Source organism: Zea mays, chromosome 1 (genome assembly GCF_902167145.1).
Source record: "Zea mays cultivar B73 chromosome 1, Zm-B73-REFERENCE-NAM-5.0, whole genome shotgun sequence".
Taxonomy (NCBI): domain Eukaryota; kingdom Viridiplantae; phylum Streptophyta; class Magnoliopsida; order Poales; family Poaceae; genus Zea; species Zea mays.
The window spans coordinates 277250203-277271883 of record NC_050096.1 but is presented as its reverse complement, the minus strand read 5'-3'; the positions used below and the strand labels follow the sequence as shown (position 1 = coordinate 277271883).

At 43.0% G+C, this 21681-nt stretch overlaps 1 protein-coding gene and 2 long non-coding RNA genes across 3 annotated transcripts; 1 reads left to right on the top strand and 2 right to left on the bottom strand.

Annotated features, from left to right (window-relative positions):
- Positions 1 to 1499: 1499 nt before the first annotated feature.
- LOC103643944 (uncharacterized) lies at positions 1500 to 7038 on the bottom strand. Its single transcript, XR_561393.3, has 6 exons — positions 6949 to 7038; positions 6793 to 6868; positions 5857 to 6386; positions 4585 to 5380; positions 4248 to 4409; positions 1500 to 3967 (listed from the first exon to the last, which is right to left on the bottom strand). It is a non-coding gene; the product is annotated as an uncharacterized lncRNA (long non-coding RNA).
- Positions 7039 to 7425: 387 nt separating this feature from the next.
- LOC103645589 (exosome complex component RRP45A) lies at positions 7426 to 8410 on the bottom strand. Its single transcript, XM_020547293.1, has 4 exons — positions 8307 to 8410; positions 8099 to 8213; positions 7815 to 7895; positions 7426 to 7728 (listed from the first exon to the last, which is right to left on the bottom strand). The coding sequence occupies exons 1-4, from the start codon at positions 8381 to 8383 to the stop codon at positions 7441 to 7443; spliced, it is 561 nt and encodes a 186-aa protein (XP_020402882.1). The 5' UTR covers positions 8384 to 8410; the 3' UTR covers positions 7426 to 7440.
- Positions 8411 to 9590: 1180 nt separating this feature from the next.
- LOC100273884 (uncharacterized) lies at positions 9591 to 10834 on the top strand. Its single transcript, NR_156110.1, has one exon. It is a non-coding gene; the product is annotated as an uncharacterized lncRNA (long non-coding RNA).
- The last annotated feature ends 10847 nt before the right edge of the window (positions 10835 to 21681 follow it).

Genomic DNA, 21681 nt, shown 5'->3' with positions numbered 1-21681 from the left:
AGATGTTAATGACAAAGCACGAGTACAATCTTATATATTTTTGAAGTTATATAAACATTCACTTTTAGTGATGCTAACAAAATTATAGAATAACTGTTAGCGTTTTTGCATATCAATATATTTTATCATATTGATTTCGTAGCAACACACGGGCATACACCTAGTAGCCAATTATTTACACTTTTGAGAAACATGCCGCTAAACCCCTTAGTCCCCTATTTAAACCATACTTCACATAAAAGATCAAACAAGTCTTAAAATGGTTCTAGATAGAGGTGGATATCGAGGCAGCTCAGCTCGGCTCGACCGAGCTCGAGCTGTCTCGTTAAGGTAACGAGTGACTCAGCTCGGCTCGTTAAACAACCGAGGCAGAGAATAAGCTCCGCTCCACTCGTTAGCTCGTAAGCCACAACAAAAAATAATATACATATACATACACCATAATTTAATCGATTGCTAGTTAATTTCATACTAATTTAACACTAGAAAAATTAATAATACTCATAATTTCATATATCATATAATTTAAACCTCAAATTAGCATAGTCTATCACTTATTATTTCATCCAATACAAATGTAGACTTTGTTTTGATGATAAATGATGGCTCGTTCGAACTAATGAGCTGGCTCAAGCTTATATCGAGCTGGGTCGTTTACGGACCGAGCTAAGATGTTAAATTAGCTCGTGATAAAATTGAAACAAACCGATACGAGCCGAGCGACCAAGAAGCACGAATATTTTGTTCGGCACTAGTTCTACATATACGCTCTGCACGCATAGGGCACAACGACCGTATTTTTGTATTTTAACTCTTTTGTTGAAAAATGTTCACGTTTAGACCTCTGGATGACTTAATCTCGTTTTTAGACCCTTTGCTCGGCGCCACAGGGTAACACGACTCGACGCTATAGATTTTGGTGACGAGGTGCGTCCTCCGCTGACGACGACAGGCTGACGTGGCGCCAACTCGACGCCATGAATCATGGCATCGAGGCCCAATCAATATTTTTCAATAAAAAGGTTAAAATAAAAACATCGGACACAACGACACATATAAGTATGTTGGAGAGCCGCACGTAGGGGTGGGCATTTTAAAACCAAAAATCGAACCCGAATAGACAGAATTGTCGGTTTATTCGGGGTTTCGGGTTCGGGTTCAGTTCCTATATGTGCTATAATTCGGGGTATGAGTTCGGGTTCGGTTCCTAACCTTTAAATCCCGAATAGACCTAATACCCCGAAATATAAAAAAGCTCACAATATGTGATAGTATTATTATATGATTTATGAACTTATTAGCTAGAAATAATGATATCATCTTAACAATAGTATATATATCTTTGTATGCTAATTTTTATAGTCACTTGTTGTAGTAACATTGTTGTAGTAACAGTACTTTCAATTAATTATTCATTGTATATATTTTAACAACTAGGTATGTGCCCGTGCTTTGCAACGACACAATAAAATATTCAGCAAAATATTAGTGCACAACGATTACATAGAAACAAACAACAATTATATTATCACCAACTTTAATATCTCAAAAATTGTTGGCTAACAAATACAATGTTACCCTTATATGATTAGTGGCAGCAACAATAACACATCTGAGAGTAGCCATGAAGTGAAACTATTTTGGTACTTTTCTAACAAAAACAGAAATATCTGAAGTTACATAATCTGACATGGCAGGTAACATGACTCATGAAAAGGATGAACAAAAATATGCTCCTCCCAAGCCATGCACTCTCTCTCTCCTTACAAGCAGAGTCCATCTCATCCAGATCCAGTCGAAACTAATGAAATCTTCCAACTCCATCGGCGTTGCGGTGTTGTCTTGCGTAGTGGGCATGAACACTAAGAAGAGTGAGGTCAACCTAGATGCCTCTTGTGATACACAGAACTCCATACCACCTACAATAAAGCATGTGAAAGAAAAAATAAGATGAAACCAAAAACAGGGTAAATGCATGTAGTTCTTTTTTCAACCAGCTTTGTTCCATGGCTCACACTTTCTAGAATAGACTGCAATGAGAAGTAAAATAACAATCTTCAAGTTAGCAACAAATATTTGAATTGTCAAGCATCAATATATCCTCTCAACAGCAACTGATAACATAACCAAGTAGCACCAATACATAAATTAAGAATCCAAAATTACATGTTCAGAATTGTTAGAGGCAGAACACAAAAAGGATATATTTCCTTATATATACATCAACACATGCAAACAACACGAAGCTCCTAGGAACGTGATATAAGAGAAAAAACTGAAAACTCTCTAGCGGTGTTGGGAGCACGCTCTCCTCCACTTCCTTCCCAACCTCCCTCGCCCCGGCCAAACACTGAGTTTCAGATAGCTGCAAGGGGTTGATGTCTGAAATCTGAAAGACAATAACAGTATACCAGGTGGCTGACTATTATGGGAACAACTAAAAAATAGAGTTCAGTTACTGGAAGTGTCTGTAGAAATACAATGTTTTACTGTGATGCCGCAATGCATTACCTAGCTGTCCCTTACAGATTTTCAATCTCGGCTATAAACCGACCGAAGCAACGGACTCCATTACCACACATCTGAAAAACAAAAAAATAATGGATGAACCTTTTACTCTATGGGAATAGTTCACCAGCGCCACGAACGTCGCCATGTCCGTGGCTGGTCGAGCTCCGCCACCCGCACCTAGAACCCGGCGTCGCCCGCGGCGCGCTCCATCTCCCGCTCGTTCAGGAACCGTCGTGAGCCACGCCGGGAGATGATGAGCAGCCGCAGTTTGTCGTGCCCCGTGGCGCCGCCGCGGGACGCCGCCTCGCGCTTCAGCCCATTAACTGTAATTTAACAATAGATTTCCCATAAACAAATAGATTTCCCATAAACAAATGCCAAAACTGTAAACACCACACTTATTGTTGTATGGCTTACCATCAAGAACCTACAGAACATACAAAGAACAGGGACAAATATTTTATTTTAAACATGGGAATAACTGAAAAATAATGCACATTATGGAACAAAAAAGATAAAAAAATTGGTCTAGTAAATACCGCTGAAATGCATAAAAGCATAACAACTTAAGCATCATGTGATGCTTGTGTAATTATAGATAGTGTCTGATTGTAGAGATGACACACATGATACGGATAAACAAGTACTCCTGGAGACCTATAATAACGGATCTAAAAAAAGAAAGGGTAGAAGCTTGACTTGAAATCCACAAAATACTACTATAGCATTAAATTTAGACTGCTAGGTGGATTCAAACAAAACTTGAATATAAATAAATGGGTTTACCCTCCATGGAAGTGCTGATCCAAAATCAATTACTTTCACTCTAGCTGCTGTTTCTACACTGCAAAAGTCACCACTTAGTCATCAGGGCACAAGATGCCAACATTGGCATCGAGAAGAATTAACTCATGTTGGAGCTATAAGAATTTTTTCCTGGATTTAGATCACAATGAATAATGCCATCATCTTTCATGATAATCAAGGGATCTAATATCTGAAAAAATATACACATCACATATTGTAACAGATACATCATGGGGTTTCACCAATATCTGAAAGAATATCCAGTATCTTCAAAGCGATGTAGGCAAGTAATCTATTAATGATAAATACTATTTCTAACTCACTTATCCATTGATAAATTACAGATGAAACTTTAAGTACTGCTACATTTTTGCGTTAAAATTAAGTTGGCTTGAACTATGAACAATGAACCATTTTCGACGATTACTGAAGAGAGAAAAAACAAGCATAATAGTATGAATGGTAAGGATTATGGTGAATCAAATTAGCATACTACAAATATATTACATAACGTAAAGAGCGATGGAAGCTATGGTCTTACACCTTGAGGTGGAGGGGGTATCTTGTGAATTTAGTGTCGCCCGGTGCCCATGGAAGTGCAGATATAAGAAGAGGCATATAAAGATTAGGGCATTAAGCTATAGCATTCCTGTAGACAAAGAAGAAATAACTAACTTTAGTAAGGCAATAGTGTGTACAGAAGGATAGATAGTGATCCAAGGAAAATTAGCACCACGATAATTTAGAGTGGTCTTGCATTCTACATATATTGAAAACAAAAACAATCTAATATTTCTATAGCACCATAATTAACAATGAGAGCCCTATGCGTCAAAATATTTCTAACCCCTAAGTGCTTGATGTCCAATTGGTTACCAGACACTAACATGGGACAGAGTTAGGAGACAGAGCTACAAAAAAAGGCTTACCACCCTAAGAATCTGGCCTTGCGATTCTGATCTTTTCCCTTCTTGGGTAGCTGTCATGAAGAGTTGGGTGAGATCAGCCATTGGGTAACTTGATTTTGAAGCTGACAGGGAATGGATCGTCTCCATTGCTAAAACAGCATCACTGTTGAAGCCCTTGTTCACCTTAAAATTCAAGGGGGGCATGTTGTTATATTAACCAATATAATATCGCATTCCAGAGATACAAGAAGCAGATTGACCAATAACTCTAAGAGCAAACTATAAAGCAACCCATGCAGACTTATAGAGTAGTAGAGATTAGTCTTTCAAAGTGAAGCTGTCATGTTTGTATTCGTACATCAACCTCCATTGCACTGAAGCCAAATCCAGAATCGCCCTCCACAGCAACCACGAGTCATTCAGGTTCAGCTACTGCAGCTGCAATACAGTACCCCAATCCAATCCCCATCGTCCCCCATGTCCCTGCATCCAGTCTTGTCCTTGGTGCATTCTGCACAAGCACAGGCCTGCCAACATCCATGGTATTTGCCCCTTCTGAGACCACTACTGGAGCAGGACTCCCCTCGGCAAGGAATAAGACTGTAAAAAATGTGGAAGATCTAAGGGAGCAATAAGATCACATGGGTCTTCCTGTGGAATTCACATCCTCATGATGATATGCCAACTGAAACAGAAAAATACACCTACAAATTGAAATGAGTGTTTTCTTTCATAGTCTAAACATAAGGACATGTTCTAATTTTGCTACTTGCAACAATAATTGGAAAAGAGCATAAAACACTTCATCATACGAGATGGATGAACAACATACCTGAACATGCAAATACAGTAATTAATTAAAGCCAGAAGCCAATAAACAATACCCAATCGGAAGCCGGAGAGAAGGGAGAGAGGGAGAGCGGGCGGGAGAGAAGAGAAGAGAGGAGAGGGTGGGCAAACCGATAAATATCCTGGTTGGCCATTCCCAAGGCCCGCGGAGTGCACAGGGCAACGAGCGGCGCAGGCGGCAGGGCCAGGGGCGGCGGTGCTGTAGCATATACTGGGCGTTCATGCACCCCGGTGCTAGGCTGACAAACGAGCGGTCAGCGGTGGACAGACGAGAGGTGCTGCTCCTCCATCGTCGGCGGCGGCGGCTGCGGGCGTCGTCACGAATAAAAAAATGACCGTCAGATTTAATGTATGGCAAGAAAGTGTGTAGTATAGTGTAGCCTTTTATTTTATTATTACAGCAAATTGGGTAAGTTGCCGGTGATTAATAAAAAAATGTCAAAATCGGTTACATGATGTAATTATCCAAAACAATGCAAGCTTATTTACTCGATAAACGTATTGAGGAAGATCCATCTAGCAGTGTGCCAATCCATTTCTTTCCACTTCCCCTTACATAAGGGTTCTGGACAAAAATAAGAGTACATAGACATATCCCCGATTGGAACTATAAAATTCACGTGATTAGATTTTGCAATGGCAAACAGAAAATATGTACCTAAAATCATTAGATTTGATGTACATATAATTATAGACATCTAGGTTTTCCTTTTATGTTCTTTACTTATGAACCAAGATTAAAATTTGTTGACACGGATTATATTGACGACGATCGAGCAACCTGATAGAAAATCAGACGGACAGGGAGGATGATGGCGCCGCGAAGAAGCTGCGGTAGGTGAGGAGGGCCAAGACGAACATGCCGCCGTCGACGGCCACATTGGAAAACAGCACCTTGCCCGTGTTGAACAGCTGCACCAGCAACATCGCGCCAAGCGCCTTCCACGCTGCCATCTTCTCGTCTTCAACATCTCAACAACTCACAATCAGGTTAATTAGTTAATATTAATTAGTAAACAACAATATCAAAGTTAGTCTCATTATGAATAGATGAAGATACAAATAAAGTTGGTGAACTCAAACCTGAAATTAAACTATTCATGTGGAGCTTTTCATTTTAACAATGAAGCTACTTATTATTGGCAGAATGTTCTTATTCTTATCATGCATTATCATCAATTCCTAAACATCAATACATAGGTTATTATTTAACAGACTGCTTGCTGCCAGATGCTCCAGGAGAAGACGAGGAATCCCCAAGGGCAAATATATGGTCTTGGATGCTCCACAAGACAACAGATTTGTCCTTTCCTATTTAAGTTTTGTATTTGAACAAAACACAGGTTATTATTTATCAAAAGCACAGTAATCAATAACTTCTGAAAACGAACAGTTCTTCTAGTTGAGCTGAAAAACATAATTTTATCAAAAGTTCAAACAAATCATCTTATGTCCAAACTGAACTTTACACATGGTTATTACATAGGCTGAGATGGTGTGGTGGTGACTAAGGTTCCACTCCAAATATTCTTCTTGTGTCTTAAAGTTGCCATGGCATCCTAAGGGGAAGGACACTTGCCAATACAATAAAGAAACATATTGCCATTGAATGAAAGTTAGGTGGACCCAAGTCTTGTGCTCGTGATGTTTAAAGGATAAATAGTTGACTCCCAAAATAGTAGGAAAACACAAACATACAAGATGAAAATAGGCTAACCTCCTGATAGGACATATGGTTCTGCTGGACACATGGCAAGCGCAAATTCCGCATTTTCCTTATGTCCTGTTAATATCTGAACAAACAGTATATGCTAGTAAGCCATGTGCCAAAGAAGAGTATATCTGGCACACTGAACAAAACAATGAATCATACCAGATCAGGGCGAGACTCGCTTGATCCTAGGACAGCATGTCTATTTGGTTGTGCTTCAACATCCCAAATAAGTACCTGGATGACAATGGGAAAAAGGTTGACATCATTCCAACTGTAACACATTATGCCTCACAAGAATTAAACAACATCACAAGATCTGAACATACATCCCAAATAAGTACCTGGATGACATTGGGAAAAAGGTTGCCTGCTCATCTAAAAATATCTAAGGGCATGTGTTTTCACCACCTGGTAGCTGCGCTAGCTCGATGAAGTCACTTGCTTCACTCGGGGATTCACCAAGATATGCTACATCATTATATTAGTTTGAACCGTGCAGAGATCGAGGAGGGTTAAATGTGCAAAACAATCTGCTTCAGATGCTTATGTAATATTCAGAACATTTTCCAGCTAAGAAAGCACGCAACAGAATCACTGTGTAGGTAGAGAAATAATTTCTTAATGAAAAGCCCAGTTGAATTTAATTATATTTCATTTTACATCATAAGCATGCTTTGATTTGAACTTTGTTGGGAACCATATCAACACATGGGCACCTCGGCAAGTCATCAATCTGAGGGGGTTACTTACTGCTTTCTTTATTTTGCTTGTTATATCAGTAGCCTTTACCGAAGCAATTCTTAAACACTGCATGGTAACACTTGACATGAGACCCTCTCCACCAGCTTTCTGAATGGCACAAACATCCCCATTTGAGTTAACTATAGCAGTCATCCTCCCTCCCATTACTGCTTCTTCCTTGTATGTGGGATCAAGAACCTACACAAAAGGCCAGTTACTCAGATGAGGATGATAATGCTTTGATGATAATCAAAAGCACTTCAATCTCAAATATTTGAACATACCACGATGTTACCTTCACCAAAATATGCAAATGTTACAGCTATGGGCATATGGTGTATCGTAAGAGGAAGTGGATCCCTAACCTGTAAAATACATTAATTATTAACATATTTATATAAACTCGATCAAACTTGACATACTTTAGTGTATCACTGTTCTATAATTGCATTCTTTTCAGGATGCAGGGAGTATAATTAATGAATCTAATGCTATAAGGGAGCATGACCTTTGAGGGATATATTGGCAAAACCATAAACAATAGAGCACATTGGGAGTGTACGTCTACCTCAGGATCATGCACTGTAACTTGCTGACCATCGTCCCCACCAACCGTGCATTCAGGCCTCCAGAAAGTAGATAAAGCTGCCAATGCAGCGATATTAGCTGCATCAATGAGATTCCTATAAAGGCAATGGAGAAGCTTAGAACTTTAACATGCAAATGTTCACAAATTAATTACATCTGCAAACAATTTATAACTCTTTTACTCATACCCTCCGTTATCCAATATGTGAAGGTCCACACGCACAGACCAGACATGCTTCCCGGCAACAACACACAAGAACTCCATGTCAACAGCTCGACTCTCCCTGACAAAAAAAATATATACAAACACACAAAAAATCCACATCATCAGCCTCCATGCTTAAACCCTTTCTGGTAAATTACAGAAAGAATAATTAGGAGACCTGAGGCCACGGTCAATAACTCGGCATTTCCACAAGCACTTGCGCGCATGTCACGGAGCATATGTACCTTGGATGTCGGCAAGCATCATGGGGTGGGCGGGCGTCATGGGGCACTTGCGCGCATGTCACTTACCCGGGGTGGTTGAGGAGGGGAGCACTGGGAGCTCAAGGCCTCCTGCACGAGCAGCGGCGGCGGGATTCGAGGCAAGAGTGTGGGCGAGGACCGAGATCTCCGGGGCTGCTTGGAAGCCGACCTACCCAAGCGTCCTTGCTGCGCTCCGGAAAGCCTGTAGAAGACCGAGATCCGGGGCGAGGACCGAGCAGAGGGGGAGGAGGGTGGGGGATCCGCGGCAATGGTAGGAATGGGAACCACTTACCCGGGGTGGTTGAGGAGGGGAGCACTGGGAGCTCGAGGCCTCCTGCACGAGCAGCGGCGGCGGGATTCGGAGTCAACCGCAAAAACCCAAACAGCAGCGGCGGCGTCGCGGGTAGGACAGGGGGCCATGCGACGGATCTGGTTGGAGGAGGGGGCAACGGGGAGGACGGGGGCCATGCGGCGGATCTGGGGCGTCGGGCAACGCGAGACCGGGGGCGTCGGGCGGCGGCGTGCTATCGAGGGACGGGAGGAGGGCCGAGGGAGGGGAGAGTGGGAGCAAGGGGCACGATGTCGCGGGGTGGGAATGAGCGGAGCGGATGATGTCGCGGCGTGCGAGTGGCAGGCAGAACCGCTTAGCTGTGCACGCCTACACTCCTTTCTTAAGGAGTAGTAGAGAAATATATTAGTCTATCTACAATTTGAGTCTATTCGATGGACTGAATAGACCGAACCGAAATTGTGAGTCTATTCGGGTTCGATTCCTAATTTTTTTTTAAAAATTTCGGTTCTTATTTTTCAGAACCCAAAATTTTACAAACCTAAATAAACCGAACCGAATTACCATAATAGACCGAATGCCCCGCCGTAAGCCGCACGGACCGGGGCATTGCTGATCCCACATGTCAGAGTTTCCTTTCCAAGGATACGGCCGGCCGCCTGCCTATAAAACCTGACTCACCGGCACCATTACCCAGCCAAAGCTTCCGTTTCTCCATTCACACAATCACACCACTAGTTTTCCGAAGTGCCTTCCATCCCGCACAATACGGTGGGGGAGGAGGCGACGTTCCTGGATCGGAGACCGCCAAGGACTTACTTCAACCAGATCAAGGGGTACCCGCGCAGAAGCACTGGATCTGCCTCAAGAACTACTTCAACCAGAAGCGCGGCCCGGCAATGTCGCTTGCGCGCCGACCCCTCTCCTCTTGTGATCTTATCGATATCCCGTTCGTTCTATGATGTGCTCGCATGATTTCTCTTGCTTGGCGATTTCTTCTGGTCCATAGTTGTAGTAACTTGTACCCGGTAGGCCGGTAGGATCAGGGTTTTTCGTCGTGGTGATGCCATGGTAGTCTTTGTTTTGGGGAATGGAGTTATTCGTTGGATTGGATCCATCGCTAGCACCAGCGTGGCACCAATTAGTGATGTTATTTTCGGTAAGCGATCACAGACTCGTCATGTTCTCATCCGATCAGAGTTTGCTGTATCGTTGGTAGTAGCATTTATTTACCTCGTATTGTCTCAATCGCAAATGGATGATGGTGAACAGGCGATTTAGCATGTTCTGATGTTCAAACCCTCTCTGTAATTTTAGCAAACATGGTGATGATGTTCTGTTAGAATCCATTTCTGCTAGTGATAGTATTGTAGTAGCCATTTTGTTAGATGGTGATGGTAGAGTTTTTTTCCTGGTTTTCTTTTGGGCGAACTAATCATGGGGTAATGGGGGATTGGGAATAGGAAATTTAGCAAGTCTGTGTGTTCCAAGTCAGACTGTTCAGCAAACATGGTGTTGGTATTGTGTTCTTTGCAAGCCTGTGTGAAAAAGTTCCTGTTTAGGGCTACCTAGTTTGGAAACTTAGGTTGCAAATTTTTTCTCGGAAATAATGTTGTATTGCTCTGGGGCATGTTAGCTTGTAGCCGTGTTGCATGATAAGAAGGAACTCAATGACATGGACTTGTGCTGCCAAGATTCCAAGAATGTGTTTATGGAAGAGCTGATGCTTTGAGGTCTTCTAGCTGGCTCTAAATACTCTCAACAATGTCTGATCGGTCCAGTGGAGTTAGGTTTGTTTCAAGCTCCCTAGTTATTTCCTCCAAATTTGGATTACAAGTCATGGTGAGGAAGTAGTTTGATTTTCCATACTTCTGTGCCAAGGTCATATCATCCATGTATCATTGTCTCATAACCCTTACACCACCAATAAATGGCATCGGTAGAACCAATCTTTTACCCAAGGCACGCGCTTGGTTTTCTCCTGCAAACAAACTATCAACTAAGCCTCGATATAGATCTATCTGTTTTTTGCTTGGTTATTGAATATATAGTTTTGTACAGAGGTCACCATTGTGATCGGACGCAACGACCAATACAAATAGAGCACACATTATTGTTACTAAGTTTTCACTAATACATAACCAACAAAGTCTATATTATCACAAGCTATAACATGTCTCAATCTGGTATCACAATTGCCAAATAAGCCCATCTGTTTTCATGAATTTTGTTGATGAAATGAGTCCTTGGATTTTGAATCAACGAGCGCCGAACTGCTGTAATTTAGAACATGATTAATAAGAAAATAATTATTTTAAATTATATCATTTTTTTAACTATTTTATAAGAACCACTAACTCTTCAATCGATGTGTAGTGTGATGATCTGGGTTGAAATGAATGGTGTTGTGGTCTAAGCTTTCCAAGCATCCTATTGTTATAATGAAAGAGTTAGACCTATAGTATAAGATTAATAAACATGAAAATTGAGTAAATATTCAAATATTTTAGTTAGAGGATAAAATACTGTGTCTTTTTGTTACGCCGCAAACATAGTTCTAATAATTATGTTATTATTATCTTTAGTTAACTTCTAACGTAGAGCATTTCTTTGCAAGACGTCAGACCATACTCACATGATGTTTGATTCGACCAATAAATCAAACCTTAATTGTTTGAATAAAAGCTAACAAATTTTTAATTTTTTTTAAAAAAATATAGTTATGTATTAGTGTGACCTCAAATCAATTAGTGTGGTCTCTCTGTACGACATTTCACTGATATGCTTTAATGGATTCAAATGAAGAACTATACCAGTAATGTATGCAAAATTCACATGCTTAGTTAAATTTAAATAATTTATATGCTTCTCTCTTTATATGAGTATAAACCACATAGAAGTTAGGGTCGTTAACTACGAACGTCATATTATATTGTTGGACCATCTCATGCAATGTTATAAGATGCTTTAGATAGAGAGAAAATTGAATTTGCATGGTAAATGGCTCCACGGTAATACGTCTTCCTAATGTCAACCCTAGACTATGCCTAATATTTCAAAAGTTAAGATCTGCTAGTTTAGACCGGACGACACTCTATACATATTGAAAAGAGTGTTGTTCGATCCAAATTCGGCGATCTTAACTTTCAGAATATTAAGCATAGTATATAGTTGAAATTGCGGAAATGTACTAATATGGAGCCATTCATCATTCTAATACAATTTCCTCCCTATCTAGATCATCTTATACTATTTTATGAGGTCATCCAAATATATAATGAGACATTTCTAGATAATGACCCTTCCTTTTATGTGGTTTATAATCATATTGATAGAAGCAAAAAATTTATTTAAATTTAACTAAGCAAGCATGCAGATATTGCAGATATTGTTGGCAAAGTTTTTCATTTGGAGTCATTAGAGCATATCGGTGGAAGACTTTACATAACGACAGTTTTTAAAAAACATTGAATCTAATCATCGTGAGAGTATGGTCTGACCTCTTGCAAAAAAAATGTTCTGCGTTCAGAGTTAGCTAAAGTTAACAAGAGCATAATTATTGGAACTATGTTGTGACGTAACAAGAGACACATTAATTTATTCTCTAGCTAAAATCTTTTAACATTTACTTAATTTTTATGTTTAGTAATCACATATATTATTGTTGTAACTCTTTCATCGTAATAAAGGATGGTTCAAAAGCTCGGACCACAACAACGTTTATTTCAACCCAGATCATCATACTACACACGGACTGAAGAGTGAGTGGTTATTACAAAATCGTTAAAAATTAAAATGATATAGTTCAAAATAATCGTGTTCTTAGAAATCATGTTCTGAATTACAATAATTCGACGCTCGTTGATAAAAAAATCCAAGGACTTGTTTTGTCAACAATTTTCTAGAAATCAAATGAGATTATTTGCCAACTGTGATACCGGATTGAAAGATAGGAGATGACGATGTGTTTTAGCTTGTGACAATATATACTTAGTTAATTATGTATCATAGAAAACTTAGTAACAATGATGTGTGCTCTATTTGTACAGTCGTTGTGTCCGATCTCAATGGTGACCTATCTGTATAAAAGTATTGACTCAATATTCAAGCAAAAATACAGGTAGATCTATACCAAGCAAAAAACCAAATGTGTGTCTTGGGCAAAAGATTAGTTCTACCGACACCATTTATCAGTAGTGGAAAAGATATGACACGACGATATATGGATGATATTAGACCTGATCATTTACCGGGTCGGGCCGGGCCACACAAAACCCAACATGAAAACACTTTGGCTCCAAACCGCCCGTAGCCCGATAGAAAATACATAATCATGGCCCGAGCCCGCCTGTGTGCATGTCTGCACAGTGCAGACTGGAGGGGGTACATGGCTAATGCCATCAAGTAATATAATATAATATTGATTTTACTACAGCTCAGAACAACAGAGATGATTACATGGTACAATGAGTTCAGAAATAACAAATTTACAATAACATCTTCAGTCTCATACTGTCACACATTAGAAATTGAACCTCAGTCTCACACAGTCACAATAACATCTGGCTCTACGGCTCCATCATGCTGCTGCTCTGAATTTGCTTGAGCATTGACCTCTTGGATCTCTTCCTCCTCTTCACTCCAGCTGTTGCTTGCCATGTCTTGAAGCAAATGACCAATGGCCAATCTAATAATAAATAGGCAAAAACGTATAAGTGAGCAGTCTGCCAACTCCAAATAAATAAATTATTTTAATATCTAAAGCTAGTACCTAGATATGCAGAACGTAAGTACGACTAAGTACTACTAGCTATCTAGATTCTAGAACGTAAATGCTATTTGCTATCAAAAGTTCATATTTTAGAACGCAAAGCAGTACTAGTAGTGGTGGACGGAGTCTTGCAGATTACCTGCTGACGCCTGATGCTGATGGAGATGTCGTCAGGCGGTGGTCAGCAAGCTGTGTGGTTGTGCCTGTGCTCCTGGAGGATGTTGACGGCTGGGGCATGGGGGGATCTACACTTGCGGCGGCGTGAGTCGCGTGGCGGCTGCCGAGTCGGGATCAAAGAGAAGAGGACCAGGTAAGGCCCACAGGTTTAATTTTTGCCCCAAGCCCGAGCCCGCCCAACACATTGGCCCGGCCCGACTAGGTAAGGTATTTTTCGGGTGGGTCGACCGGATCGGGTGGCCCATACTTAGGTCTAGATGATATGACCTTGGTTCCTTCAACTGTCCTTAGATACTCATATGAGGTGGACCTCACACGTGGTTTATTACCACTCTTAGATAATGTCTCCCCTTTGATAGGATATACTAAGATGATCCGACCAACTTGTGTGTTTTAGGTGTTCATTTTTCGACGCAGGATTCCAAACTCCTTGTGCATCTTAAAAATTTGCCTTAAAAACTCAGTTAACATCGCCTTTTCCACTCCCTGCGCATTCAAAACGCTACACCTGGAAGGTGAAGTTGTAGTTGCTGCACTAGGGTAAGATACCATTAAGACCAAACCCATAGATTCTCCTTAAAGCCTCTTGTAGGCCTACTCATCTAGGATCTCATTAATCTCATAGTTGTCATTAGCACCATTTAAAGAAATACCTTTACAAGTACATCTATAATGGTCATGATACGACGTCTGTTTCTTTAAATGCTGATGATGACAATCATGAGATTAATGAGGTCAAAGTTTTTAGAGAGGCTAGATGAGTAGGCATACAAGAATATCTCAGGTAGATGTTGGAAAGCCCTGTAAATCAAAAGCATCCCTGGTACAACACCAAACATATTGAGCAAAAACGCACTTGGAAAGGATATGCTTAACCGTTTTCAGGCTTATACACAACATAAAGTGCTCCCACCCCATTTATTTTTAGGGTGGCAACTATTTGTAGTTTATTATGGAAAACATGCCATAAGAATAATTTAATCTTCAGAGGAATTTTGCATTTGCAGATTAGCACATATACAAGGATGAACATTCAAGTACCTCCTGTTCCAAAACATTTAACTGGACATTACTTAACAGATCCAGCAGTTCCTCTCATTCCAAAATATCTTTCCCTTGCAAACTTCGTCTTAGAGGAATCTCCCAAGTCCTTCCTAACGATATACTTTGGAAGATTGCTTGGACAAGAATTTGTGAGGATGCAGTTACCTCCAGAAGTCATCCACTTCCCTTTCTATGGATCCAATCTTTTCATTATCTTGTCAGACATACCCTAAAAGGCCCGTATGCCTAACACATTATAAGACACATGTATCCCCAGGTATTTCATTGGTAAGTCTCCAAGCCTACGATTTAGCATGCTTGCTTTCATTTCTTTTTCCTCTTGCTGAAGCTAAACAAAAGGACTTACTCGTATGAAAATTAATATTTATACATGATAGTCATTCTGTTCGAACCCAAAATGACCGTGCGGACGGTCCGGCCCGGAGGCCGGACGGTCCGCGGTCCGGACCGTCCGCGGTGGTGGCGCGGACGGTCCGCGCGTGCGCAGAGTCAGTTAGGGTTCCTAGTTTCTCGCGGGATTTGTTACCTAAAACCGCGGGATTAACTCGGAAATCAGTTGGAAGCGGATCCAGACCTCCCCCTTTATATAGATGAAGGGCTACGGCCGATTGAACCCCCAACAATCGAACAAATCAAGTCTATTACTCGTTTTTACCTTATGCATTAGGAGTAGTTCTAGTCTAGTTCTAGTTTAGCTCTAGTTTAGTATTCCAATCCCCAAATTCTCCGCCTCTCCTCGACTCTACGTCGATTAGGGGAGTCTAGGTCGGCCGGCCCGAGCCTAGACAACTCCTGGGATCTCTCCTCCCCGACGGGGTCCCTCCCGGGAGCGAGATCCAGGCGCCGCCGGCGATCTTCCGCCGCCCCTGCGCACGCGCGGACCGTCCGGCCCTAAGGCGCGGAACGTCCGGCCGTCAGGCAGGGAATTCTAGCTCCTGCACCAGGTCGCGGACCGTCCGGCCCTGTGCCGCGGACCGTCCGCGTCTGACCAGAGAGCACCGCCGCCTCGCACCAGGCCGCGGACCGTCCGGCCCCTGCGCGCGGACCGTCCGGCCCTGTGCAGAGGGCACCGCCGCCGGTTCTTCTTGAGTGATTGGCGCTCCGAAAAAGCGTCAACATACTTTTTGGCGACTCCGCTGGGGACTAGGTGTCTAGATCTGCTAAAAATCGGCCCATAAATGGCCGGTTCTAAGGATCACACCAAGATCTTTACTACCAACATCATCAAGCCGGCCATGGAGGCGCTCCCGGCTGATGACCAAAGGCCCTTTGAAGACCTCGTAATGCGCGATGAGAAGGAGGTGATGCGGCAATGGAACGAACAACGCGACAAGGAAGAGGCGGAACTGCTGCATAAACTCTCCGAACGGCGCAAGGAGGCGGCGGACAAGTACTTGTCACACTTCACGGTGGATCGCCACCAGAAGATCGTCCGTCAAGGGGAGATCGACATGGAATCTCTCCTACCTCCACTGCAGGGTCCCGCTGTAAGTACTCCAGATCTATCTCTTACGACTTTCATGGATCAACGAGGAGATCAGTTAAAGCAATATGTAGATGAATCTATTAAAATGCATTTACGTGCATACGAGAAATCAGCTGCTCCTAATTTTCCATCGCGAGAGTCTAATACAGTGCCACCCACGTCAAACACATCGGCTATAAACGGGTCACCTTTGACCCAGCCATCATATGGTATGCCGATGCACGCTTTCGTGCCACCATCACAGCCGCAACCACTAGTCACGCGGCAGGTACTGGACGCGACCGGACCGTCCGAGCATCATCTCAGACAGTTCGGTTATACCGCGGACCGTCCGGCGTATTTCGCCGGACCGTCCGACCAGATGCAGGCCCGCACACAAAACACTCAGGTCGCACCGTACATGGCCGGACCATCAGGATACAACCCTGAACACTTCGGCCCCATCACGGACCGTCCGGTGCATCACGTCGGACCGTCCGGATATGTTGCGGACCGTCCGCCATCTTACGCCGGACCGTCCGGATATGGCATGAACCGGCCGACGTATTACGCTGGACCATCCGACTCTACACGAGTCCATGCGCAGACTGCCCAAGTCACGCCATATATGGCCGATCCATCCGGGCACAGCCCTGGACCATTCGGCCCGATCGCAGACCGTCCAGTTCTTTACGACAGACGGTCTGGGTACGAGACTACCCACGTAGCACCATATACGGCTGGACAATCCGAATATACCTTCAGACCATTTGGTCAGGTCGCGGACCATTCGGCCTCTTACGCCGGACCGTCCGGATATGCATACGCAGAGCCGAGAGCTGCGCAATACACACAGTTCCCACATTCATCGCAGCAACATTATGGTGCCCCACCAGCAACACATTATAATCATGCCATACCACCTCATGGACATAGGGCTGAATACCATTCGGCCACAAGAGAGCCTGAAGGGTATAGGGCAGGAGCTGGTGACATTAATAGGACACCTAACACACACCTCAAACATACCTGGGAGGAAAGCCGACAGAGTAATGTCAGGCAACCTGAAATCTCCACCCACAAACTTAATGGATGGTCGCCAGACATGGCAGAGAGGGTCAGAGACGAGGTAGCCGGGATGTTCAGGGACAAACTCGGTGTTAGTGTGTCAGGTACAGGGCAATCGTATCGGAAGCCTTATAGCCACCGATTCGACACCGTGCCATACCCACAGGGAACTAGAATACCAGACTTCTCTAAGTTTTCTGGTGAAAGTGGGAAAAGCACACACGAACATATAAGCCAATTCATAGCACACTTGGGAGAATTGGCTGATGGGGAAGCCTACCGCGTTCGTTTATTCTCGTTGTCCCTTACTGATACTGCATTTGCATGGTACGCAGCTTTGCCACCAAACTCTATTAACTCTTGGGAAGAATTAGAGCAGAAATTTCATGAACACTTCTTCTCAGGAGAACATGAGTTAGAATTGGCTGACTTAGCTTCAGTCCGACAGGGGCCTGAAGAATCGGTTAATGACTATATCCGGAGACTCCGGGACACTAGAAACCGATGCTTTCAGATTCATGTCGCAGAAAAACAACTGACAGGGCTAGCTTTCAATGGGTTGCGATCCTACTTAAAAGAAAAATTAGACAGCACCCAATTCTTTTCATTAGTGCACTTACACCAGCGGGCTATGACCTGTGAAAGCCGAAGTAAGGAAACATCAAAATCGGCTAGCCATAAGATGCATTTAGTGGGATACGATAATTCGGACGATGAATCCACAGATATATACACCGCCGAACTGGTTTGGCCAGGACAGGCTAAACCTTCAGCGTGTTCTGCTTTACAGTCGATTCGAAAGAATCGACAAGAGGAAGTTAAGTTTACTTTTAATGTTGCCAAATGCGATAAAATATTTGACGAGTTACTGAAAAACGGCAACATTAAATTAACTCATACTATTCCTCCTCCTGATGAATTAAAGAGGCGTGCTTATTGTAAGTGGCATAATTCCTTTTCTCATGCCACCAATGATTGTAATGTTTTTCGTCGACAGATACAATCGACCATAAATGAGGGTCGATTGGCTTTTCAGGAGATGCAAGTAGACACACAACCCTTTCCTGTTAATACAATAGAACTCACATGCAAAAAGGTCTTGGTTCGGCCCGAAATGGCCGATAAAGGCAAAGGCAAGGGTATCGTCATTGGCGATCCCCGCATGTCAGATATATCACAAAAGGAGATTGCTTGAAAGGCTTCGGACGAGAAGGCTAAAAAGTCTGAAGACACTGGGGGGCAGGCACAGTTAATGAACCAAACACATCAGCCTAGCCCAAACATCGTAAATGGTCCGGCACCTACGTGCGGACGATCCGGTGCTCAGACAAATGGTCCGGCTAACTCAGCCGGACAGTCCCCCTATGACCAAAGGCGTCAACCTCTACACAAAGCAAGGAAAAAGACGCAAGGTCAAAGCACATATAATCGGCTGATCAAAGCCGATCCTACTTTTGATCAGTTGCTCTCCAAAAATGCTAGCAAAAAGACTGTTCCACGTGATCGGTCAACAAAGAAACCCTGGCCACCTGCTAAAACAAAACGGTTAAACAAAACGGCCCAAAAGGCGACACAACAAGCATCGCCTATTCATTCTATGAGACCAGGGTACTTTCCACCTATTTACTCATCGTCGGTATATTATCCTGTTCAAACATGGAATGGCACGATGATGAATTCATGGTACATGTATAATCCCTTCGTCTATCCAGACTGGGGGGCACCTCCATTCTATTCCTTTTGATCCATTGATCAAATGGTCATGGCCGAGAAAGATACAATCCGAAACGGCCTTTATATTGGTGCTTTATTGAATAATCTCCATATCGAAAAGCCGGTGACTTACATCAGGTTTAGTTCATATGCTTTTGGTTCGTCAACCTTCACCAAAAGGCAGGGGGGGCATATGTTCGAACCCAAAATGACCGTGCGGACGGTCCGGCCCGGAGGCCGGACGGTCCGCGCGTGCGCAGAGTCAGTTAGGGTTCCTAGTTTCTCGCGGGATTTGTTACCTAAAACCGCGGGATTAACTCGGAAATCAGTTGGAAGCGGATCCAGACCTCCCCCTTTATATAGATGAAGGGCTACGGCCGATTGAACCCCCCAACAATCAAACAAATCAAGTCTATTACTCGTTTTTACCTTATGCATTAGGAGTAGTTCTAGTCTAGTTCTAGTTTAGCCCTAGTTTAGTATTCCAATCCCCAAATTCTCCGCCTCTCCTCGACTCTACGTCGATTAGGGGAGTCTAGGTCGGCCGGCCCGAGCCTAGACAACTCCTGGGATCTCTCCTCCCCGACGGGGTCCCTCCCGGGAGCGAGATCCAGGCGCCGCCGGCGATCTTCCGCCGCCCCTGCGCACGCGCGGACCGTCCGGCCCTAAGGCGCGGACCGTCCGGCCGTCAGGCAGGGAATTCTAGCTCCTGCACCAGGTCGCGGACCGTCCGGCCCTGTGCCGCGGACCGTCCGCGTCTGACCAGAGAGCACCGCCGCCTCGCACCAGGCCGCGGACCGTCCGGCCCCTGCGCGCGGACCGTCCGCCCCTGTGCAGAGGGCACCGCCGCCGGTTCTTCTTGAGTGATTGGCGCTCCGAAAAAGCGTCAACACATTCGAAGCAATATAACATGATTTTAATATTTGTGATTGACTTGTTAGATCCATCAGTCATTAAGACTATATCGTCTGCATATTGGATATGAGAAATACCTTTCTCATTTAAGGATCCTAAGACACCCACAACTAAGTGAGGACATTGGTACAAACTTGTCCACCCTTGACTGTTTGCATCACCCACTTTCAGGCTGGTGTCTTAAATTTAAGTAGCTAATCTGTTACTGCCTGTTATGCATTTCTAATATTCATCATTTTTATTGAGCTGCTTCCCTAATTATGTACTTTAGGTAGGGATGGTAAACTGGTAATGGATCACGATTCAAATGTCCATTCACAAAAAGTTAGGGCTCGTAAATAATTTTAGTTCAAAAATGAATAGGAATAGGACCCGATACTAATCCAATTCGATCTTTAAAGTTTGTAGTGTAAAATTTAGAGTGCATTACCACTCCTGACTTTAGGGTTAGTTTGGTGACCAGGGAAATAGAGAGGATCATTGGGGGGAATAGCCTCCCCATGGATCTCCTTCATTTCCCTGACCACCAAATCAGGCCTTAAGGGTAATCTTTTTAGCTTGTGCCATGTTGCAGGTGTTTGGAAAGCAGGGGGTCGAGCTAGTGGTCAAGGAAGAAACTCTGGATGTGGCGAAGCGGCTAGCAGCAGCAGTTGAATCTCACTGAACGGATTCTCATCGTCTTGGGGAATCAAAATGTAAATAAACTTTGGGTGTTCTATGGTGGCCAAAACTTGAGACTACTTTGGTCTCCTCAGAAACTAGTGTCATAGTATGTCGTGGTAGTGGTTTGAGAATGGTTGGTCCAGTAATTCATCATGAACTATGCGTTTCTGCACCAAGTTTCTTAGAATGTGAAGCTTTGTCTGTGCCTGAAATTGAATAGTTACTGTAACCAATTGCCATGATTTCGTACTTTTGGTCACTTCGGTCGGTGTTCAGTGCCAGTGCTCCATCTTTCCATTGAGCTGTTATGATCCTTAGTTTTGATTTCAATGGCTGATCCCCTGTTATGTTTGTTGAATGATGATTATCCTGCCTCGGCCGTTCCATGATCAGGTTCTGCAAGTCTACCATCGCAAGTTTGTGGAAAATGCACATCTGATTGTTTGGATAGTTGGATGCAGGATGCTACCGGGAGGGGTAGATTATTTGCTTGCCTCACACTTCATGGTGAAGTAAACATTTCTGCAAGCCGTCAGTTTTACAGTTGGTCTGAATTAAAACAGGGCATCGACGCAACCTGCAACTGCTATTGCAAACCTGCAACATTGGCAGGAGCACCTACACAAGCCATCCGAAAAAACCAGGATCCGTTCTCCTTGCACCGCAGGAAAAACACTACCCCACGGTTCCACTGGTCCGGAACGAGAGAGCAGAGCACGCATCGCTTTGCAAAAGATTCCCTTCAACGATATCATTTAGAATCTTCTAAATATAAATGACATTTATTCATTCTCTCTGTCTCTTGATTTATTTTTAGAATTTAGATTTAGATATTAAATTAAGCAAAATTATAATACATATATATATAAGACATTTGAAAGAAATAATAAATACATACGTACACAAAAAATATAGTAAAACATGTCTTTAATATGTATCTTTAATGTATAAAGAACAAGATATATAGGG

Bases quoted from the DNA above. Each gene is read 5' to 3' on its own strand.
- LOC103645589 (XM_020547293.1), bottom strand. From the start codon at position 8,383: ATGGAGTTCTTGTGTGTTGTTGCCGGGAAGCATGTCTGGTCTGTGCGT. The intron at 7,896-8,098 runs GTAGACGTACAC...TGTATTTTACAG, and splicing joins TTACAGTGCATGATCCTGAG to GTTAGGGATCCACTTCCTCT. The intron at 7,729-7,814 runs GTATGTTCAAAT...CCTTTTGTGTAG, and splicing joins TTGGTGAAGGTAACATCGTG to GTTCTTGATCCCACATACAA.